General features: G+C 64.4%; 8 protein-coding genes across 8 annotated transcripts; 4 read left to right on the top strand and 4 right to left on the bottom strand.

The window, feature by feature from the left end:
* Window positions 1-1182: 1182 nt before the first annotated feature.
* On the top strand, window positions 1183-2308 carry Q8F55_001961 (uncharacterized protein; the record flags this gene model as incomplete). The annotated part of the gene is made up of 3 exons (XM_069350574.1): window positions 1183-1938; window positions 1974-2064; window positions 2139-2308. 3 exons carry the CDS (start codon window positions 1183-1185, stop codon window positions 2306-2308), a joined length of 1017 nt encoding a protein of 338 aa, XP_069210960.1.
* Window positions 2309-2556: 248 nt separating this feature from the next.
* Window positions 2557-4287, bottom strand: Q8F55_001960 (uncharacterized protein; the record flags this gene model as incomplete). Its single annotated transcript, XM_069350573.1, has 6 exons — window positions 2557-2884; window positions 2920-3132; window positions 3235-3385; window positions 3439-3566; window positions 3655-3823; window positions 4005-4287. 6 exons carry the CDS (start codon window positions 4285-4287, stop codon window positions 2557-2559), a joined length of 1272 nt encoding a protein of 423 aa, XP_069210959.1.
* Window positions 4288-6741: 2454 nt separating this feature from the next.
* Window positions 6742-9141, top strand: NRC2 (serine/threonine protein kinase, AGC; the record flags this gene model as incomplete). The annotated part of the gene is made up of 4 exons (XM_069350572.1): window positions 6742-8251; window positions 8300-8479; window positions 8518-8606; window positions 8650-9141. The coding sequence occupies 4 exons, from the start codon at window positions 6742-6744 to the stop codon at window positions 9139-9141; spliced, it is 2271 nt and encodes a 756-aa protein (XP_069210958.1).
* Window positions 9142-9385: 244 nt separating this feature from the next.
* Window positions 9386-10508, bottom strand: Q8F55_001958 (uncharacterized protein; the record flags this gene model as incomplete). The annotated part of the gene is made up of 5 exons (XM_069350571.1): window positions 9386-9520; window positions 9566-9797; window positions 9833-10011; window positions 10047-10419; window positions 10462-10508. 5 exons carry the CDS (start codon window positions 10506-10508, stop codon window positions 9386-9388), a joined length of 966 nt encoding a protein of 321 aa, XP_069210957.1.
* A 283-nt stretch (window positions 10509-10791) lies between these two features.
* Window positions 10792-13194, top strand: ENP2 (Small ribosomal subunit biogenesis; the record flags this gene model as incomplete). Its single annotated transcript, XM_069350570.1, has 1 exon — window positions 10792-13194. One exon carries the CDS (start codon window positions 10792-10794, stop codon window positions 13192-13194), a length of 2403 nt encoding a protein of 800 aa, XP_069210956.1.
* A 1091-nt stretch (window positions 13195-14285) lies between these two features.
* Window positions 14286-16345, top strand: Q8F55_001956 (uncharacterized protein; the record flags this gene model as incomplete). Its single annotated transcript, XM_069350569.1, has 7 exons — window positions 14286-14465; window positions 14524-14747; window positions 14830-15106; window positions 15143-15440; window positions 15491-15829; window positions 15876-15925; window positions 15965-16345. 7 exons carry the CDS (start codon window positions 14286-14288, stop codon window positions 16343-16345), a joined length of 1749 nt encoding a protein of 582 aa, XP_069210955.1.
* Window positions 16346-16489: 144 nt separating this feature from the next.
* On the bottom strand, window positions 16490-19640 carry YME2 (mitochondrial escape protein 2; the record flags this gene model as incomplete). The annotated part of the gene is made up of 3 exons (XM_069350568.1): window positions 16490-16782; window positions 16818-18088; window positions 18124-19640. The coding sequence occupies 3 exons, from the start codon at window positions 19638-19640 to the stop codon at window positions 16490-16492; spliced, it is 3081 nt and encodes a 1026-aa protein (XP_069210954.1).
* Window positions 19641-19855: 215 nt separating this feature from the next.
* Window positions 19856-21621, bottom strand: PRP31 (U4/U6-U5 snRNP complex subunit prp31; the record flags this gene model as incomplete). Its single annotated transcript, XM_069350567.1, has 3 exons — window positions 19856-20267; window positions 20312-21195; window positions 21238-21621. 3 exons carry the CDS (start codon window positions 21619-21621, stop codon window positions 19856-19858), a joined length of 1680 nt encoding a protein of 559 aa, XP_069210953.1.
* Between the last annotated feature and the right edge of the window lie 394 nt (window positions 21622-22015).

Raw genomic sequence — 22015 nt, 5'->3', positions numbered from 1 at the left:
CGCGATCTCGTGGCCGGGTTGGGATGATAGAAAGCCTGACTAAGTAGGTTTGGGGCTAATGGAGAGGGATGAGTGAGCGGGGTTGTGGGCACCAGTCATGACCTCTGTCCTGCCTGCCGCAAGGAAACAGAGTGGTCCCTGACTGTGACTGCCTGACCGACAATGCAGATGGGGTCGGGGTCGGGTCGCCCTGTCATTGTCCAGTCCAGCGGGCCATGTCAGAGCGTGCCGTGATTGTGACTTGTGCCGGGAGAGCGGGCCAGCTGGCTGCTTTTATTCAGTACCACGGCTCTGCGGGGACCAGACATGACACAGGGCTCGATGGCCGGGCACGAAGGCTGGCGGGGTGGGGTGGACGCGTCTTGGTGGTCACAGCCGTGTTGTTGTTGTCGCTGCGTGCTGCTGTTGGCATTGCATTCATCGCCCACTGCAGCCCCCCAGACACCGACCCAATTCAAGGTGCGTCGTTGTTGAGCCTGCGCAGTGACAAGTGAAACGATTCATTCATTGCGCTGGGTCGGCCGGCGCATTTGAGCACGACGAGGCGAGGGCTAACTAAGGGCGCTAGCGCCAAACCGGCGGGACTTGAGTCATCTGCCTTGCTCCTTCCTTCCTTGCTTTGGGTGCACTGCACAGACGACGACGACGACGATAGCAGCATCGCACCCGCGACTGGCATTGCACTCTCCCCCATAGTTCGACGACGACGACAACGAGTAGCCTGGAATCTCCGGCCAGCAGCAACGACGCGATCCCACAAGTCGCCAGGCAAGATTACACTGCCAAGGAACGCCGCCTGCCGCCACGCCGCTGCTCGCCTTAGCCGTTCCCCCTCCATTCCCTGCCCGCGCGCCCACACGCCACGCCGCCGTCCACCCGGTGGCCACCCGCCCACCTCAGGTCTCTCGGTGCTCACGGCAGCGCCTCCCCGAAGCCTTTTAAGCCGCCAGCGTCTGGCCAGCAGCGACAACAAGCAGCAAGCAGCGGTACCCTCGCCTTTACCTCGACGCCGCTCGCCGCCGGCGTTTGCATTTGTTTTGCTCGTGTTCGACTGCTCGTGCTCGCCGATCGCGCCCTCGCACGCCCACCCACCCACATCGCAACGCTCGACTGCTCTCTCCTCTCTCCAAGTGGACACGCCGAAGCGCAGCCCCACTCGATCTCCGCCCCCCGCCTCGCTACATGCTCAGCAGCCTCGGATCGCTCACGCCGCGCCGCGTCCAGCAATCCATGCCGACCATCTCGGTCCCCTCGTTCTCTGAAAAGTCGCCGTCGGGCCTGCCGCTGCCGAACGGCGGCGACCGGCGGCGCGGCGGCGCCGGCCTGTCCCCGTCGCGTCGGCTCGTGCAGCTCGTAAAGTCGCGCGGGCGCTGGTCGACGCCGTTTGTGCTCCTCGTCGTTGCGGGCCTGCTGCTGTTCGCGCTCACGTCGACGCGGGGCGACAAGGCGCCGGCGGTCCCGGTGCCGCGCAAGACGGACATGCCAGTGCACAACGCCGGCGCGAAGAGGCCCGGCGGCCGGCTAGGCGGCGCGGGTGCGGGTGCGGGTTCCGGCGCCGGGACCGGGTCAAGGGTCACGCACTCCGACGACGACGACGACGAGCTGATCGCCGAGGACGAAAAGTCGGTCGACAACGCGGTCGAGGAGGTGGCCAAGTCGGACGAGGAGATTGCGGCCCAGGACGAGGCGATCAAGAGCAAGGAGGCCGAGCTGGCCACGGCAAAGACGTTCCAGACGCGCTCGCTCATCTGGTGGATTGCGCAGAGCGGCCAGTTCCCGTCCGACTTTGAGGAGCCGACCAGCGCCGAGCTCGACGACATGGGCGTCCAGGGCTTCCAGAAGATGCTGCTCAAGGCGGATCCCGAGCAGGTCGACGTGTTCGAGGACTCGTGGGTCATCAACGCGGAGTCGATGCAGCGTGTCACCATATTCTCGAAGGTGAGGAGCAGCTGTGGGGCCAGTGCTGACGCCAGACCTACTGCCCGTACTCGAAGAACGGCAAGAATATCCTCAAGCAGTACCCTCTGCACCCGGGGCCGTACATTATCGAGCTGGACGAGAGGGGTGAGTTGGGGGGAGGGGGGGGGGGGGCACGAGACGCTGCCAAGTCGCCGGCAACACACCACTGACACGCCCAGCCGACGGCCAGGTGATCCAAAACCTCCTCATGTACCTCACCGGCCGGCGCACCGTGCCCAACCTCATTGTCGACTGGAAGTCGGTCGGCGGCAGCGACGACATGGACCTGCTGCACGCCGAGGGCGGGCTCAAGAAGTTGCTTGTACATGCCCGGGTGACGTACGCGTGATGGGAGTGGTGTTGGCTTGTTGGCTTTCGGATGTAGTATGTCACCGTGTAGCGCGAGGCCGCGAGCGCAGCGAGCGGCGCGGAGGCGCAGTGGCTAATGGCGAGGCGTGGGGAGCGGCCCACACTGACATACTCACGCCGCCTACTCACACACAGATGCATCAAGTGTCATATGTCATATGCTACAGGAATAGGCGGTCCGGCGAACTCGGCGCCCTCGCTCGCGCTGCGCGCTCGCTCTAGGCGCGGCTAGTTCAAATCCTCAATCAAATACTTTGCACTCGCGACGTCCGCCTCGACCATCTCACGCACGAGGTCCGCAAAGCCCACTGTCGGCGCCCACCCGAGCAGGCGGCGCGCCTTCCCAGCATCACCCTGCAGCCTGTCGACCTCTGCCGGGCGGAAGTATCGCGCGTCGACGCCCACGACGACGCGCCCGGCGTCGTCGGTGCCGACTTCGTCGACGCCTACCCCGGACCAGGTGATGCGCCGGCCGATGACGCCGAACGCGGCCTCGATGAACTCGCGCACCGTGTGGGATTCGCCTGAGGCGAGGACGAAGTCGTCGGGGGTGGAGCTCGGCGTGAGCACACCAACACATCGCCCACTTACTGCTGCAGCACCCGCCACATCCCCTCGACGTAGTCCCGCGCATGCCCCCAATCCCGCAGCGCGTCGAGGTTGCCCATGACCATGCACTCTTGCCTCCCGAGGCTGATCTCGGCGACGGCGCGCGAGATCTTGCGCGTGACGAACGTGCGGCCGCGGCGCGGGGATTCGTGGTTGAACAGGATGCCGTTGGAGGCGAACATGGAGTAGGATTCGCTGCGCGTGGGGTCAGTAGGCGGGGTGGGGGGTGGCAGCTCGCTGGGTGACGAGCAGCCACACAGGCTGGCGGCACCGCTTCGCGCCGCCGCTCACACTCACCGGTAGTTGACCGTAATCCAATACGCGTACAGCTTGGCCACGCCGTACGGACTGCGCGGATGAAACGGCGTGCTCTCGTCCTGCGGGCACGCTACCGCCTGCCCGTACAGCTCGGACGTAGACGCCTGGTAGAACTTTACGAGGTGGTCGACTGGGCGGGTTAGTGGCGCCGCGGCTAAGCGGGCTGCACGCCCCCGCACTCACGCCCGCAGGTCCGGATCGCGTCGAGCAGCCGCAGCGCGCCCGTGCCGTCCACATTCGCCGTGTACTCTGCCATCTCGAACGACACCTTGACGTGGGACTGCGCGCCGAGGTTGTACACCTCGGACGGCCTTGCGGCGTCAGCGGTGGCGGGCGTGACCGGGCGACGAGGCTGCAGCCTCGTGGCTGGGCTGGCGCCCAGCCGCCCACTCGACTCACTGCACCTGCGAGATGATGTGCACGAGGTTTGTGCTGTCCGTCAAGTCGCCGTAGTGCAGCGCGAGCCGCTCGACCCGCGCCTCGGAGAACAGGTGGTGCAGGCGCGACGTGTTGAAGCTGCTCGAGCGGCGGATGATGCCGTGGACCTGGTAGCCTTTGTCGAGCAGCACTGGGTGTCGGCGTCAGCGAGGTGCGCGAGGTGCGCGAAGCGCGCCGAGCGGCGTGGGGGGTGGGCCTGGCGGGCGATCGCCGGCGAAGCTATGACGGGCAACAGTGCCACGCCACGATCACCGCCCCGCCCCGCCCCGCCCCGCCCTCACGTCTGTGCACGCCGCCCCCCCCCCACTCACACTCGGCGAGGTACGACCCGTCCTGCCCCGTAATGCCCGTAATCAGCGCGACCTTGCGCGCGGCCCACGACTGGCGCGTGAACCCGTGCAGGCCGGGCACGGCGAACGCTGACGCCGGCACGGTGGGCGTCCGCGCGCCCGGGTTGGGCGGGGGGAAGGCCTGGGTCGCGCGCGCGCCGCGCGCCCATGGCGACGGGCTCACCGGCTGTCTCGGCGATCTGAGGGCCGGGCTCGCGGGCAGCGCGGGCGCGTTGAGCGCGTCGTCCGACTGGTAGTCTGCCATTGGGGAGAGCGGCGCGGGTCTCGCTCGCCGCGGCTTGGGCGGGGGCGGCGCCGGCGACGGCGAGCCCGCGTCCATGTCGACGCTCGCTGCGCGCTCGTGTGCCGACGAGGAGGCGTGGGCCCCCGCGCTGCTGCCTGCGTTGCCGCTCGCGCTGGGCTGCGCGCCGTCGTTGCCGCTGCCGCTGCCGCTGCCTCCGGTTCCAGATCCCGGCGTGGCCATGTCGCTTGTGGGCGGATGATGTGCTACTGCCTGCTGCCGCTGCTGCTCAAAGAAGGTTTGTGCGGATGCGGCTGGGCGGGCGGGCGTCGATGCTTGCCATTCGCGTGGTGCATCGTGCATCCGAGGTACGTAATGGCCACTGGCACGCACACAGCGCGGTGCGTCATGATGCGGCCCGCGACGAGCGAGCTGGGCACGGTGAGCGGCGAGCGCCACACCCACGCCGGCCACCCACCCGGCCAGGAACACACGCACCCCGGGTACAGTGCCTTGCTCGTCGCGGCTCGACTCGACGTGGCACCCTCAAAGCAGGCCGCGCTCAGGATGGATGATTCGTCGGTACGCGAGCGGGATGCCGCTGCCTGGTCTCGGGGAGGCTACCGGCAACGTGTTGCAAAACGGCAGGGGCGGGTGGGTGTGTTTACTGCGGTGGCCGTTGCAGGCCAGCCTGGCAGCGGGAATCGATTCTCTAATGCGAGATTACAATTCACACGGCGGCGGCTTGACCCTGCACACATGGCTCCTCTAATTGTTCATTTTGGCCAGGCGCGCGCGCGCTAAGTCGAGGTGCCGCGGTGCCGCCTACTGCCGACTCCTGAACACATGGCAGAGTGGTGCGGCGGCGCGGTGGCTGCGCGCGACTGGGCGCTGGGCGCGCTGGGCGGGAATATCCCACATGGGCCTGGGCTTTCTGGCTTGGGAGCGAGCGCGCGAGTAGCAGCCCAGTGCGAGTGCGCACGTACTAGGCGTAGGTCGGTGCTTGCTGGGAGTAATGCTATGCCGGTGGGTGGCGTGGTGGTGCTCGTGCTCGTGCTCGTCCCCGTCCTCGTGCTCCTACTTGCACCACTCACGATGCATACTGTACAGCTTATTGCCCATGCACCCGTCTGACTCGCGTCCGCGTTGTACTTTGCCCCGGCCCGCCCGCCTGCCTGTGAGACCTGTTCAGGTTTTTTCCAGGGCAGGGGGTGGAGGGGGTCGTGTCTGGCTGTTCCCGACGACGGGCAAGGGGGGCAAGCGGCAAGCTGCGCGGGGCGTGGCGCCAGAGAGAAAGAACAAGAAGAAGGTTGGATTACAAAGGCGTCGGTGGTGCATACACTGCTGGCTGGAAGAGATTGACCCGCGTTTGGCACAACTTCTATTACTCTACTAGTATTATTGCTGCTGATCCCCCCCTTCCGCCCTTCCCCCCGTGTCCCAGGCGCAACAAGCACCCAAAGGGCCCTTGTCTCGACTCTGTCGGTTTCCTTGGCTCATCCGCGCTACCCAAACCCACACACACCCACTGCACACACGCACGTACTCTACCACCACCACCCACCACTACCACCACTGCACCACGACGACTCGGCTGCACTGCACGCACCACTAAACAACCGCCGCATCACATCGCGCACCACTCGTCTCCTTCCTCCCACTGTGCATCTCGCGACACCCCATCGACAACTCCTCCCGCCACCGTCGCTCCCCCCAACCCCCTACCCACTCCCACTCGCCTTCTCTCTCGCTACGCTCCCCGCTCCTGTCCTCTGTATCCACCGCGTCGTCACGCACGTCCAACGCGTTACAAACCCAACATCACATCCAACGACCAGATCAACAGTCAACAACTTGTACCCCGCTCTACTCGCCTATGGTCCAGTAGCCCATTCCTTGTTCGTCTGCAGCAGCGCAGCAGCATCACGCGCGACATTACCCACCGCCCAGACACCGGATCGACAGTCGTTCTGACACTCCCCCTAGCGCGTCAAGAACACGCCCCCGTGTAGCGTGCACCACCCCTCGACTCCCATCTCGCCTTCCCTCGTACCCAACTCGACCTCCCTCTCCCACCTCCCCTCCCCCCCGATGTCTCTCGCATCAGCTCCACCACATCAGTACTCGCCCTCGGCCGGCATCAGTTCTTCGACGCCGTCGGGGTCAATACCCTACCCTCCGCGACCGGGCTCCCCCTCTGGCACACACGGCCACTCTTCCCGCTGGCGCTCAGTCTTCAAGCTCAACAAGCATGCAAACGGCAGCAGCAATGGCTCGGCAAAGGGCGAGCACGCCCACGACCATCACCACGAAGCCGCGCCCATGATTCCCGAACTCGAAGTCTCGTCATCTTTTGGTGCGAGCGATGATTTCGCGACGGCAGTCACCCACGCTGCTGACAAACTCGCCGTGGATGAGCACAATGTCCGTGATCAAAGTCACGAGCAGGCCAGCTCGGTCCATAGTGCACCCTTTGCAATGTCGTCGTCGCCCTCGGGTTCCACACCAAGCTCAAACGGCCCGTCGCCGTTCCCTCCCAGTGCATACCCAGCAGAGCCCTGGAACGCGACCTCCACCACCACTGGCGGCACAACGGCGGCGTCAAACGCCCCACTCGGCCCGTCCACATCGCACAGCGACAACCGCCCAGATTCCAACGCCTACTCGATCTCGACCCACACGACAGATCGCTCGTCGTCTTCGTCACGGTCCCGCATACCCACATCGTTCATGACAAACCCGTCCACGGCGTCCCCCGCGCTCCCGGCAATCGTGACGGGCTCCACAACGTCGCTCCGCACTACTACCAGCGGCAGTGGGCCCAGCGCACATCCGCCGCTACCGCGCTCGCCGAGCGCTGGCGCGACCGGTTTCAAGGGCCGCTTTTTCTCGACACCAGTGGGTAGCAGCACCAGCGTCGCTACAGGCCACGATGGCGGCTCTCTCGGCAGAAGCAAGGCCGAAAAGTACAAGGGCCTGGCAAAGACAAAATCGAGCAGCAGCGCAAGTCCCCCAGACTCGAGGTCCACATCACATACGTCTCCGCATACGCCAGGAAGGAAGCGCGACGCCTCGGTATCGCGTGAAGAGCCACGAGGCGCAAAGTCGCCTTCCACAAAGGGCTCGGTGGCCACTCGTTTTATCCGCCGTGTCGTCTCGGCACCCAACGCCAAGGCGCTCTTCACCAGCGGCGGCAGCAAGAACGATGCCCCAAGTGTCCCCCCGCTCCCTGTCAAGATTGTGACAACGCCAGAACCTCCGCTCCCAGTACCACATGGCGCACTGGGTGGTGGGTCGGTAGACCTCACAGCGTCGCCGCCTGGCGTTTCCGTGGCCCACATGCCCGGGTCACCGTCGGCTTCGGGCACGACGACACCAGCACGCTCCGGAACCCCTTCGCTGCTCAAGCCGTCCAAGCTTTCGGCTACGGGAACCCGCGGATCTCGGTCACATTCTACCAGCAATGTTGGCAAAGGCAATCGCGATCCCAACCTCGGCGTGCCTCTGCCCTCTGAGCCGCCGCAAAAGGCTGCCTTCAGACGGACGTACAGCTCCAACTCGATCAAGACGAGCTCGGTCCAAGTGTCGCCCAGCTCGTTCCAGAAGATCAAGCTCCTCGGCAAGGGCGATGTTGGCAAGGTCTACCTGGTGCGAGAGAAGAAGACGGACAAGCTGTTCGCCATGAAGGTGCTCTCCAAGAAGGAGATGATCAAGCGCAACAAGATCAAGCGTGCTCTGGCCGAGCAGGAAATCTTGGCGACGGCGAACCATCCTTTCATTGTCACACTCTTCCACTCGTTCCAGTCGCAGGACTACCTCTTCTTCGTTCTCGACTACTGCATGGGCGGCGAGTTCTTCCGCGCCTTGCAGACCCGCCCAGGCAAGTGCCTCGCCGAGGAGCACGCCAAGTTCTATGCGGCCGAGGTCATTGCCGCGCTCGAGTACTTGCACCTCAACGGCTACATCTACCGCGACCTCAAGCCAGAGAGTGAGTATGGTGTATCTTTTGACTTCATTGCACCACTAACATCCCCAGACATCCTCCTGCACCAGTCCGGCCACATCATGTTGTCAGACTTTGACCTGTCAAAGCAGTCGGGCGAGCCGGGCGGTGCACCCGCGACCATCAAGCAGAGCACCACCAACGGTGTCTTCCTTGTCGACACACGCAGCTGCATTGCCGACTTCCGCACAAACTCGTTTGTCGGAACAGAGGGTGGGTCGGCGTTTGATTCCAGCTCGCTGACATTGCAGAATACATTGCCCCTGAAGTGATCAAGGGATGCGGACACACGTCAGCCGTCGACTGGTGGACCTTGGGCATTCTGATCTACGAGATGGTCGTGAGTGTGGTGCACAGGCCGGTGAACACAACTGACGTTTCAGTTCGCAACCACGCCGTTCAAGGGTAGAGACCGCAACACGACGTTCAGCAATGTGCTCAAGTCTGAAGTCAACTTCCCCGACGACAGACCGACGACGACATTATGCAAGTCGCTCATCCGGAAGCTCCTCACAAAGGACGAGCACAAGCGCTTAGGCTCTTCCTCGGGCGCGTCCGAGGTCAAGCAACACAAGTGGTTCCAAAACGTTTCGTGGGGTCTGCTGCGGCACATGACACCCCCGATCATCCCAGCCGAGTCGAACGGTGTTGACACTGTCAACTTCCGGACGATCCGCGACAGCAAGTCGTTAGACTTTGACCGCGACGACCAGGACATTATCCATGGGCAGGCCGGCTCTCTGGCGGCTGTCGCACCCGGCACACCCGGTATCCTGACGCCCAAGGAGTTAACGGGCGGCGGCAGCGGCGAGGAACAGAACCCGTTCGGCGAGTTCAACAGTGTCACGCGCGACTTTGTCGACGCATACACCTGAGCGCGGCCCATCCCATCCATTTTTGTTCACGAGGACTCGTCAATACACACTGGCATCTCATCTCGACCACCTTGTTGTACCCCAATCACCAAAACCTAGATTTTGCGTCCATTCCGCGACACTTCCTTATGACCTCATGACGGATGTAGTATCGTGGAGACACGGACAAGTGGCAGCAGTGACATTGTGATTGTGCATGGCTAAGTGGGGAAAAGTACAGTGCAGAGATGCCTACGTCCCAAGTCTACCACCGAGTGCCTCCAGAGATGCCGCGGCGGCGGACACGCAGTGCGTAGAACACACCGGCCAGGATACCGCCGACATGGCCGGCCGAGTCAACCCTGGTCTGGCGATGAGACAGAGTGCCATAGAGATCGTACTGGGGGCGTTAGAGGCCTACGGCGACCAGAGCAGCTCGACTCACAGCAAACATGCCGCCAATGAGGGCCCAGGCGGGCATTGGCACGATGAAGAAGACGAGGAAGGTGGAGCGGGGGAAGAGGGTGCCGAAGAAAGCGAGTGTGGCGAGGACTGCGCCCGACGCGCCGACGCTGCCGTTCCTGTCACCTTCGTAGCGCCTCCACGCGAGCGAGATGAGGGACGAGACCATACCACCGCCGAGGTAGAGGCCGAGGAAGGCTGACGTGCCGATAACGCTGGGCGTCAGAGAGGAGACGAACAGGAGACTTACCCAGCGACAGTCGGCGCGATGAAGTACAGGCTGAGCATGTTGAAGAAGATGTGCTGCGACGTATTGTGGCTGAAGCAGCTCGTGATGAGGGTCCACAGCCGCCCCTGGAAAATGTTCATGTCGGAGAGGACAAAGTTCTTGGTCATGAAGACGAGCGTCGACGGGTCCTTGAAGCGTTGCTGGGTGTGAGTGGGGCAGCAGGACGGGGACGTACGTAGGAGCTGATGCCATACTGCCACAGGAAGAAGATGGCCGTGTTGATGCCGATGAGGATGTAGGTGATGGCGTTGGGTGAGATTGCGTCGAGGCGCACGCGGAGCTGCCGCCACCAGCGGGGGGGAGGACGCTGCCCACCGCCTCCGCCTCCTCCGCTGCTATTTCTAGGAAAGTACGTGTTGCGCACGCCGCGGGCGGGCGACGTGCCGAACGCGCGGCGGAGGAACGACGAGGTGAACGGGGAGGAGGGGGAGGGGCCGGCCGAGCCCGTGGCCTTGGGCGCGGGCCACGTCCAGCGCAGCTTGGCGAACGGCGAGGCCGACTTGGGTGGGGGCGCGACGAGGCGCGCGAGCTGCGCCGTGGTGCTCAGGCTGCGGAGGGGCGTAGCGCGGGGCAGAGGCGGCGCGACGCACGCCGCCCGCGCGGCGGCGGCGAGGCCGGGCCAGAGACGGAGCGACATGGGTCTTTGGGTGTGAGGCGGTCGACAACAGCGCTGACGAAGGACAATGTGTTCGGCTTGAGCAGGTCGAGAGTGGAGTGGCCCAAGCGGCGACCGTGGGAGAGGTGTGTGGGGCCCCCGGGCGCGTGAGCGGATTTGCTCCCGTCGCCGCCCGCCAGAAGTTGAAGATTTCGGTGAGATCGAGGTGGTTGACTGCGAACAACAACACATCACTACAACCTCACGGCGCATTGGGACAGCAGCAGCGGCAGAACGACGCAGACGCACGACACAGCGCTGCACCATGCCAGCACCCACAGCATTCCCCAAGGTCTACACGGTCAACGGGCCGTCGTCGACCTCGTCAACCTCGCTGCCATCATGGGTGACCATCAAGGCGCGGCCGACAAAGACGACGGCAGGACACAAGAAGCGCGTGCGGACGCAGCACACGCTCGGGCAGCTCGAGCTCATCCAGGACTTTACGTTCCCCACCGCCGCTATCAAGATCCGCACGACCGCCGACGGGCTGCACGCCATCGGCACGGGCACGTACAAGCCCATGATCAAGGTGTGGGACCTGGAGCAGCTCACTGAGAAGTTTCAGCGCGTCACCGATGCCGAGAACGTTGATTTCGTGCTGCTCTCCGACGACTGGACAAAGAGCCTGCACCTCCAGCGCGACCGCAGCCTCCAGCTGCACACCCAGGGCGGGCTGCACCACACTGTCCGGCTGCCAATCTACGGCCGCGCGCTGGGGTACCACGCGCCGTCGGCCGACGCGCTCGTCGCGTGCACCGGCACCGAGGTGTTCCGGTTCAATCTGGAGGAGGGGCGGTACATGACGCCGCTGGACGTCGCAAAGGGCTGGGGCAACGGCCGCGAGCGCGACGTCGAGGGTGTCAACTGCCTCGACGTCAACCCGCGCCACGGGCTGTGGAGCTTTGGGCTCGACGGCGCCGGCGGCGTCGTCGAGTTCTGGGACCCCAGGTCGAGGTCGTCCCTCACGCGCCTGCAGCTGCCTACGGCGTCGCTTCTCCCCGCGCAGGAGTATGACTCGTTTGCGGCGGAACAGAAGCTGTCGATTACGAGCTTGAAGAGCCACCCGACCGACGGGCTGAGCCTGGCCGTTGGAACGAGCTCGGGCCACACGCTGTTGTATGACCTGCGCTCGGCGACGCCGTTCGCCGTCAAGGACCAAGGTTACGGCGAGGCGGTTCGCTGCGTCGACTGGCTGCGCGGCGGCGGACACCAGGAGGACGCTGGCCGCGTCGTGTCTGCCGACTCTAAGGTCATCAAGGTGTGGGACAAGAACGAGCCGTCGACAAACCACCTCTCGCTCCACCCGCCCAACCCGCTCGTCGACCTGCACCCGGTTCCCGAGTCGGGACTGATGTTCGTGGCGTGCGAGGCAGCTCCCCTGTCGACGTACTACGTGCCAGAGTTTGGACCGGCGCCACGCTGGGCAAGCTTCCTCGACTCGGTTACCGAGGAGATGGCCAACGAGACGACTGGCGCCGGCAAGGGCGCGTATTCCGACTTCAAGTTTGTCGACCGCGCCGAGCTCGAAACCCTCGGCCTCACGCACCTCATCGGCACACCGACCCTCAAGCCCTACATGCACGGCTTCTTCCTCGCCCTCAAGCTGTACCAGACTGCACGCCTCATCGCCAACCCGCAGAGCTACGCCGAGCACCGCGACAAGATTGTCGCCGAGCGTATGGCCGCCAAGACCGAGTCGCGCATCCGTGCCAAGCGCGAGCAGCCAAAGGTCAACAAGGCGCTGGCAGAGCGCTTGCGCAAGGAGCAGGAGCGCGAGGAGGCGGCCGAGAGGCGCAAGCGCGAGAAGCGCGGCGAGGTCGAGGAGGGCGGCGAGGGCGGCGATAAGCCCAAGAAGGAGTCGGTGCTCGCCGACCCGCGTTTCGCCGAGCTGTTCCAGAACCCCGACTTCGAGATCGACGAGTCGAGCCGCACGTTTGCGCTGCTCAACCCGGCTACGGCGAACAAGAACGCCGCGGCGGCGGCCGGCGGCCGGCTCAGGACCGCCGTCGAGGAGGAGGAGGACGACAGCGACAAGGCGTCGTCGCTGGGCTACAGCGAGAGCGAGGAGGAGGAGGAAGAGGCCGCCGCCGAGGCGCCCAGCGAGGACGAGCCGAGCGAGGAGGAAGACGAAGAAGACAGCGAGGAGGAAGACGACGACGAGAGCGACGACGGCGGTGAGTTTGCACGTGAAAGACGAAACCTGACTCCAGACCTGCTGCAGTACGACCCAGCGAGCGTCAAGTCGGCATCGTCGTCGCGCTCCTTCCCGGCGACTGGGCGGCGACGACCGCAGCTCGTGGTCGGCGGCGACTCTGGCCCGTCCAAGCCGCAGACGTTCGGGCAGCGGCTGCAGGCGTCGTCGAGCAAGGGCAAGGCCGCGGCGTCGGCCGTGCCGGACGGCGTGTTGGCGATGCGCCGCGCGGGCGACGGCGGCATGGAGATGTCGTTCGTGCCCAAGTCGACGGGCGGCAAGGGGGACCGCCTGGTCGACGACGCCGACGAGTACTCTGGCGGCTCGTTCCGCAAGCGCGACAAGGTCGAGCGCTTTGGTGCCGGGCTCGAGAAGGGCGGCGAGGACGAGGCCGACGTGCTCAAGGAGGGCGGGCGGACCAAGCGGCGACATGTGGAGCGCAGCGCGAGCAAGAATGCGTTCAGGCGGCGGTAGGGGGGTAGCGGTAGCATGCATAGACTGTACTATTGGCGGGGGCGCGACTAGAGGTCTCGGATCTAATCTAGTGTCAGACAGGCGTCGGGCAGGCGTCGGGCCCAGTGACGTGAGCTGAGGGGGGGCAGGACGCAGAGAGGGGCCACCGGCGTCCCAGATAACATGGCGCCCCGGCCGCCACTGACGCACCGACGCCGCCCGCTCGTCCACGTCGACCCCTCTTCTGCTGCGGCCGTGCGTCTGCGGCACCCGTACATAGGCACAATCGCCGACCGCCCCTCCTCTCTTGACGGCCAGCCGAGGGAAGCGTGTCGGACATACATGCTCGGCCGCCACTGACGCACCGGCCCCGCCGCCAGCCACGCTCGCCCCTCGCCCCCCTCCCCTCTCCTGACTTCAAAAACGCAGCGACACTCGCGCTCCTTCTCCGCCAGGGAGTCGAACCCTGCTCTACCGCGATGGAATATCTCATGAGAGGCGGTTATACTAACCGATATACTAGCGAAGATGTGTGCTTTGGGAGGTGTGGGATGGTGGTGAGGGCGGTGGGGGTGGTGGGGGCGGAGGACTGGGTTGTGGTCGAATGTGGAATGTGGTCTGCCACAACCACATCCCCCACTCCCCCACCCTGGATTCCAACCCCCGCGCGCAGCCCCGAAAACGGACTTGGCGACGGTTTCAGCCGCGCTCAGTTGCCTGCCGACGCAGCCCTGCCCGCAGCCCAGCCGGCGACAGGAGCTGAATAAAGCCGATGTGGAGTTAGTGGCGAGGCACGCGCCGCACCGGCCCCAGCCCACATGGGGCCAGGTGGGCTGCCCGTCGTCATGCCAAGGCGCGACTAGGACGCAAGAGCGCAGAGCAGGCAGGCCCAAAGCCACCCCGGGAATAGTGGTGCTCGCGCGAGCAAGTCCGGCGCGGGGGAGCGGTGCGTGCGCCGCTCCGGAGCTATGCCCCCCCTCGGTCTCCAACACCCCCCCCCGGGGCTCTCGTCCGGTTTCTGGGGTCGCCGTTGTCGGCTGCTGGACGACAGGAGGCGTACATATAAGCCGGGAGGGGTCGAACGAGCAGCCCCACAACCCCCCACACACACCATGTCGGCAGAACCAAAGCTCGATACGACAAAGGACGACACGGCGCTCACGAAGAGCGCCAGCCGCGAGGCGGGCTTCGAGACCCCGCCCATCGACCTCGGCGAGGCGGCGGCGCTGCGGCCCACGAAGCTGCGCGGCAAGGCGCTCAACTTTATGGTCACGTTTGTTGCTGGCACTGGCGTGAGTTGAAGGGCCTCGGTGCCAGGTCGCGCGCTGATGCGCGCTCGCTTGCTCGCAGTTCACCCTCTTCGGCTACGACCAGGGCGTCATGTCGGGCCTGCTCACGCTCCCGTCGTTCGTCGCGCGCTTCCCCATGACCGACACGTCGGGCGCGTTCGAGAACAGGCACAACGCGACGCTCCAGTCCCTCCTGATCGCCATCTACGAGCTCGGGTGCATGGCCGGCGCGCTCAGCAACCTCTGGGTCGGTGACAAGCTTGGGCGGCGGCACACGATTTCGCTGTGAGTGGGGGCGGGCGACGCGACAAAGTCGCGGCGCGAGGCTGTGGTACCCCCCCGGCACTCGCTGACGCTCGTGCCATAGCGGCGGAGTCATCATGATCGTCGGCGCGATTATCCAGGCCGCGGCAGTCGACTACGCCATGATGCTCGTCGGCCGCGTCGTCACAGGCCTCGGTAACGGCCTGCTCACGTCCACCGTGCCGGCGTACCAGAGCGAGTGTGCAAAGCCGCACCGCCGCGGCCAGCTCGTGCTCTTCGAGGGCTCGCTCATCACCTTCGGCATCATGATCTCGTACTGGCTCAACCTCGGCTTCTACTTTACCAAGGGCGAGGTGGCGTGGCGCTTCCCGATTGCTTTCGTGAGTGGCCCCAGGTGACGGCGCTGACGCACCCAGCAAATCGTCTTCGCCGTCGTCATGATCGCGTTCATGTACGTCTTCACGCTGCCCGAGTCGCCGCGCTGGCTCGTCGCGCGCGGACGCAACGCCGAGGCCCTCGCCGTCCTCGCCGCGCTCGACAACACGGGCGTCGACGACCCCGCCGTCCGCCAGACGTGGCACGGCATCCTCGACGCCGTCGCCGCCGAGTCGTCCGAGGGCTTCCAGTTCCGCCAGATCTTCACGCACGGCAACTCGCAAAACTTCCGCCGCACCCTCATCGGCATGCTGTCCCAGTGCTTCCAGCAGATCAGCGGTGGGTATCGCGGTTACATGTGCCCCGCAACGTGTGGCTGACGCAACCAGGCATCAACCTCATCACGTACTACCTCACCTCGGTGCTCCAGGACATGGGCATCAAGGAGACGCTGTCCCGCGTCCTCTCAGGCGTCAACGGCACCGTCTACTTCCTCACGTCGCTCGTCGCCATCCTGCTCATCGAGCGCTGGGGCCGCCGCCCGCTCATGTTCTACATGGCGCTCGCGCAGGGCGCCACCATGGCCATCCTCGCCGGGCTGTACAACACCAACGCGAGGGGCAACAAGGCGGCCCAGGGCGTCAGCGTCCTCATGCTCTTCCTCTTCAACACGTGGTTCTCGGTCGGCTGGCTCGGCATGTCGTGGCTGTACCCCGCCGAGCTGACAGGTGAGTGGTCGAGTGTGGCACCTGTGTGGCAGAACTCACCGCCCAGGCATCCGCATCCGCGCGCCCGCCAACGCCCTGTCCACGGCCACGAACTGGGTAGGTCTGAGCGCTCAGAATCCAGCTGACGCCCGCTAGCTCTTCAACTTTTACGTCGTCATGGCCACCGGCCCCATGTTCGCAGGCATCAAGTGGGGCACGTACGCCCTCTTCGCGGCCTGCAACATCCTCATCATCGCGCCCGTCGTCTGGATCTGGTTCCCCGAGACCAAGAAGTACTCGCTCGAGGAGCTCGACATCATCTTCGCCCTCGCGCACCAGCAGGGCGTTAACCCCGTCAAGATCAGCATCTCGGGCAACATCCCGCCCGCTGGCTCGCGCGAGGCAGAGCAGATCCTCGGCAGGTCGGCCGACCCGCGCGGCGCAGACGGCCGCCCGGGCATCGGCCGCCGCTTGTCTCGGGCGCTCAGCCGCGAGACACAACCCAAGCCTGAGACAAGGCACAGTGAGGGGGTGTAGGTGTATGCAGACTAGTGATTATGCAGTGTTGTGGTGAAGGACAGGGGTTGTGGGGATGTGTGAGGCTGATGAAGGGGCCTTTCGATGCATACTCATACATGGATACGACTGGTACAGATCGACACTCGTACTCTTGCTGCCACCCTACGCCTTGCCGGAAGAAAACACCTTCTTCTGCTCCGTGGTATCCGCGTCCGCCTTGTTGAGCTTGTCCATCGCCGTGTCGAGCTTGGCCAGCAGGTACTGTGCGCGCTGGTACACGGGTGAGCCCTTTGTCAGGCCGAACCAGCCGCCCTCGCCGACGCCAAGCTTGTCGCCGTTGGCCGAGATCTCGCGCAGCGTGTTGAGCTCGTCCTCGATCGTCTTGATCTCCGACTCGGCCTTGGTCCCGATCGCAGTGTTGTACTCGATCTGGCACTGGGCGCGGAACACGTCGTCTGGCGGTCAGCACTGCTCCACACGCCTCACTCACCCTTCACGAGCTGCGAGAAGGCCTCGACGAACACGGGCTTGCCGGGACGGATGCGCGACGGCCGGCCGTCGTGGTACACGATGCCGATAATGTCGTGCTCCTCGAGCGCCTTGAGGCTCGCCTCGGCGCCCTTGAAGGGGAAGTCCTGCAGCAGCTTGGGGTACGAGATCTCGGGCTTCTTGGCCAGCTCGGTGACAATCTTCCACGCCTGTGGACGCGTCCACTGGAGGTGCTTTGCGTCCTCGGTGTCGTCGCCAAAGCCGACCTTGCGCAGCTCGACAATGTTACGCAGCACAATGTCGTGCACCGCCTCGTGCACAGACTGGCCACTGCGCACCTTGTACACGAGCAGCTCGAGGTCGACCATGCGGCCGCCGAGCTTGGCAATGTCGGCTTCGTCCTCCGAGTCAAGATCGCGAAGGTGGCCCGAGTTGCCGAGCTTCTCGCGCACATACTCGAGCGAGTTGCCGCGGTCGGCGTCTGAGAGTGCGACCAGGTCAAGAGGCTTGGACGGCAGCGCGCGGGTGAGCGTCTTGGTCGTGGTCGAGCCCTCGCCAATGACAATGACATGGGCGACCTTGTTCTCAATCAGCGACGCGCCCCACTCGGACAAGACATTCCAGAGGTCGCCGCGCGCGGGCTTGATGGCAAAGTTGCGCAGAATGACAATGGGCATGGTCGCGATGAGCTCGGCCTCGGTGTCGATTTCGGGATCTTCTTGCGCCGGAGGCTGGGCGGCCGCAGCGGCCTGCTTGTCAAACAGACCAGTCGTAGGAGGCACACCCTCGCCGTCAATGGGCGCGTTGCCGTCGATAAGAGGCACAATCGAACCGTCAACATCGTTCAAGGTCGGCTCCTCCTGGCCCAAGCCAAGCTCGCTCATGATTCCGTTTCCAGCGACACAGTCCAAACGGCCATCGTGCCAGACACCAGCCTTGATGAGTCGCAGCTGGTGTTCGCGGTCCGCCTTGAGCACGACGTCGTCCTCGGCACACTGGCGCGCGCGCTGCCGCTGATGCTCGGCATGGCCCTGTGCGTCCTTGAGGGCAATCGTGACGACATCGAGCATGGAGCGCAGCTGCTCGTCGACCGGCGTGGCAAAGCCAGCCTTCTGTCCAATGAGGCCCACAGCCGCGAGGTCGATCAGCCCGTTGATTGACTGCAGGAACGAGAACGTGGGCCAGTAGCCAGTCTCGTGGGCCAGCCCATCAATCACCGCCACGTCCGTCTTGGCCTTGGCGATGCTGGCGCAATCGATCTCAATGGCTTGCCTGCAACCGTCAGCTTTGCCACGCTTCCTACCCACTTCTTCGTATGCTTGACAACCCGGTTGATCAGGTTGTGCTTGCCCGAGCCCGGCGGGCCAGTGACGACGATAAACGTGCTAGGGAACTCTGACAGCCAGTTCTCAACCGCCTTCTCGGCCTCGACGCGATCCTTCCACGACGCGCGGCCAAGGGTCTCTTTCTTCTTGCGTCTCTGCGACGTCGAGGACGTGCCAAACAGGTTGGTCATGATCGGCTGGTAGACGTTATCACGGATGAACCTGACAGCCGAGTAGTCCTCAATGTTCCATGCGCCCTCAACCTCGGAGCGCACGAAGAAGGCGCGGATCGGGTCGAAGAAAGTGTACGACAGTGTGCCGATAAGGAACGCGATGATCGGGATGGACAGACGCGGGTGGTTCGTGACCCAGTCGCGAACGTAGTGCGCCTTGAGCGGGCTCTCGTAGAAGATTCGCAGGCGCGCAAGCTTGATATCAGCGTCGCTGTCAATCTTCTTCCTGTCGTAGTCTGCAGTCTTGGTCGGCGACGAGAACCCGTGGAGGCAGTTGTTCGCCGCGACCGAGGGCTCGATGCGCGAGAACTGGAGCTGCGCAAAGCGCAAGTTCCCCGCCGGCACCGGCGCCGGCGGCGTAATCTCCATCAAGCGCCCGTACGGCCTGAACAGCGTGTACAGCATCTCCTGCGAGATGTCTGGCCCGTCAAACTCGACGCGGAGGCGGTTGGACGGGAAGCGGTTCAGGTCCTCGGTCCACTGGCGACCGCGCACGACCCAGATCCGGCCCGCGCCAGCCGTCCGCTGCCAGCCGCGGAGCGCCGTCACCTCGTGCTGCGAGTCGGTGTGGAGCACCTGCGCGTCGCCGCGGTAAAAGTGGTGACCCGAGTCGTCGACCGTGCGGGCGTTGCGGTTCTTCTTCTCGTCGCGCCAGTTGGACCACCACGAGCCGAGCCACGACGGCCATCCGCCGTGCTTCTCCGCTGCCGCGACGAAGCGCGGGAGGAAGAGCGCGGCGGGCGACGTCGGCTCGGGCTGGATGTCCTCGGGCGCGTGGAAGTCGGAGTCCGTGTCAACTAACGGCAGCTCGGGCGGGTGCGGGGGAAAGTAGGAGAAGTGGCAGAAGACGCCGCCGTCCTTGCGCGCGACCTCCCAGCTCTCGACACGGAACCCGTACGCGTCCTTGAGCTCGGCGGCAATGTCGGCGAGCTCCTCGAGCAGGCGCTCCTCGGTGAGGCGCGCGAGCCATGGCCGAATGTCCCACGAGCCGAGCTGGATGGGGAGGACGTTGGAGACGTAGAAGGACGCGTGGACGCGCTCGCTCTCGTCGCGCGCGCTGATGTTGACGGCGTCGGCTACCACGTCGGATGTCACGTCCGGGGGAGTGGCCGCAATGTCCGCGACGTCCGAGACGTGCCGTGTGCGGGGCGGGACGATCCGGGGTACTGCTGCCGCGAGTCGGGGCCGTGCGAGTGCTGTGCAGGTGAGGGGCCTCGCCGCGCGGAGACGGGGCCGGATCCCCAGCGTGGCGGCCCTTCTGAGCATTGTCGAGAGTGATGTTGTGGAGACGAGACGTGATTCGGTTGGCCATCTACTTAATTTGGGTGGGGGGCGGCTCGCGCGTGCCGAAGTGGCGAGCGATCGACGTCATGCCGGCAACGGCACCTCGTGGCAATAGCAACATTTCAACGCCACTGCTCTCACTACATCCATCATATGGCCTCGTACGCATCTACAGCCTACAGACGAGCGAGGACACTCTACTTGTCCTGCCCGGGAATGGAGCTCTTGTCCTTGCGCACATGCGTAAACGTGCCGCCAGCAAACCACCGGTTGTTGGCCTCCTGCACCTTCTGCGCCGCAGACAGCGACGGCGTGACAATCTCGATACCCTGCACGGGCGTAAACGACAGCGAAGTCGCCGTACCGGACCCCGAGTCCGACGTGGCTGACCGACCCAGCAGCTGCGTACGGAGCTTGTTGGCGCGCGAGAGCTTGGCGCGACTCCTCGCGTCTGTAACGTGTGCGCGGACCTTGCCAGCCTGGCCAATCATACCGAGACCCACAGACTCGTCGTCCATGTCGAGCTCGTCCTCGGCCTTGCCAAACTCCATACGGTTCTGGAGCTTGCGCAGCTCGGTCTGCGCAAACTGGTCCTTGAGTGCCCTTGCCCTGGGAATGTTAGTCGACATCCTGAATCTCCACCTTCCACGCACCTCTTTCCACCACGCTTCTTGCGCGCAGTCTCCTGGGGGATCGGGAGCGCCTTGATCATCTTGTTGGGTGGCGGCTCGGACATCTTGTCAATCTTCTTTTGCAGCTCGGCGAGGAGCTTGCGGCCATACGAGCCATCGCGGCTCGACTTGCCGGCGTCTATCCTCGCGGCGAGGGAGACCTTGGCCGAAACCACACGCTGAGCCTTTCGGCGATCCTCGAGTGCGGCAGACTGCACGATATCCGACTGGAAGATGAAGCCCGTGTGGCGTTGCTGCGAGACAGCGGCCAGGTGCGACGTCGCGAGCGTCCGCTTCATGGCGCCGTAGAGCATAATGTTGCAGCTAGGCGCGCGAGAGAACGCGTGAAGACCACCAGCCAGACCGAGCAACTTGGCGGCGATACCAGTTCCGACAATGGCGCTGATGTTGGGAGCGACCGCGGCCATTCGGCTTTCGACATACTTGAAGATGGTTTCGCGGGCAGAACGAAGGTCCTTGGCAACCTCGATAGCACGCTGGACCGTCACCCACTCGCCCTCACTCATCTTGCGTCCTCTTGATCCGGATGCAGTGAGGGTGATGGAGAGGATGGTCGCCTGGGGAAGTGGAGGGGAGGGAAGGACGGCCTTCTGCAAGTCATCAATGTTGCCGATCGCCTGGACGGCCGTGATGTAGACCCATGGGTCGCCAATGATCTGCTCGAGCTCTGGGAACCGTGGTCCGTAGTGATCGCGGATGAACTTGTGAACGAGCATGATCTCGTTATCGACCTCGACACTGAGGTTGTTGGCGGTGACGACGAGGTGGTACTCTGGGTTCTCCTCCAGCGGTCCGCCAGTACCAGACGACATGTCGGTCGGTGCTGCCGTGTAGCGCTCGATCCCCTGGATAACGTCAGCAGCTCCTCTATCATTGGGTTCACCCACCTCTAGCACATCCTTGAGCTTCTTGCCGTGCATGAGCTTGGCGACCTTGGAGACATCTTGCACGCCCGTCAAGTCTGTCCGCTCGACCTCGGCCGCATCCAGCTCGTCGGTTGGACGCACGCCACCCTCGGGGACGAACCCGACCGCGCTCGTTCCGTCTTCCATCTTGAGGTCACCGTCGTCCTCTTCCTCGCCCTCGTCTTCCAGGTCGTCTGCGAGCGAGCGCTTCAAGCCAGAGCCGCCGGCGGGCGCGCCGCGGATGGGAGGCGGTGGTGGGAGCATGAGGCCTGGTCCCTTTGATGAGGAGGCGGGCGCCGCCTGGACCTCTGGCTCATCGTCTGATAGACCGTCGAGGTCGGCCAGGAGTGAGTCTGCCAAAGACATTGTGGATGATGATGGATCAGAGCCGACGACTGATTTGTGACTTTTGACGCCTGTTAGGTGGCAAAGGTAGCAACTTGAACCTGGACGTCACTCGGTGGCATAATTGGGTGGACCGAATATAAAATGTGTGATGGGAAGTGTCCGATAGGTGGAGGTCACTATCCGGAATCAATTACGACTGACATTTCCACCACCCAGACCGGCCCAGCCAGTGAGCCTTTACGACCACCACCCGCGATTTTCCGTGCAGCCGAGATCACAAGATCACCATCACACCAAGAGCTCGACAACGCTCACTGTCACAAACACAAGAGCAAGCACCAACGCGCCCAGGACATGGCCCCGAGCATCTACTAGGCTTCGGTCGCTTCTCTTCCGATACCCCATCGCGTTT

The sequence above is a fragment of the Vanrija albida genome, assembly GCF_041260175.1.
Source record: "Vanrija albida strain AlHP1 chromosome Unknown contig_2, whole genome shotgun sequence".
Classification (NCBI taxonomy): domain Eukaryota; kingdom Fungi; phylum Basidiomycota; class Tremellomycetes; order Trichosporonales; family Trichosporonaceae; genus Vanrija; species Vanrija albida.
The sequence above is the reverse complement of the archived record's forward strand: the minus strand, read 5'-3'. Positions and strand labels throughout refer to the sequence as shown.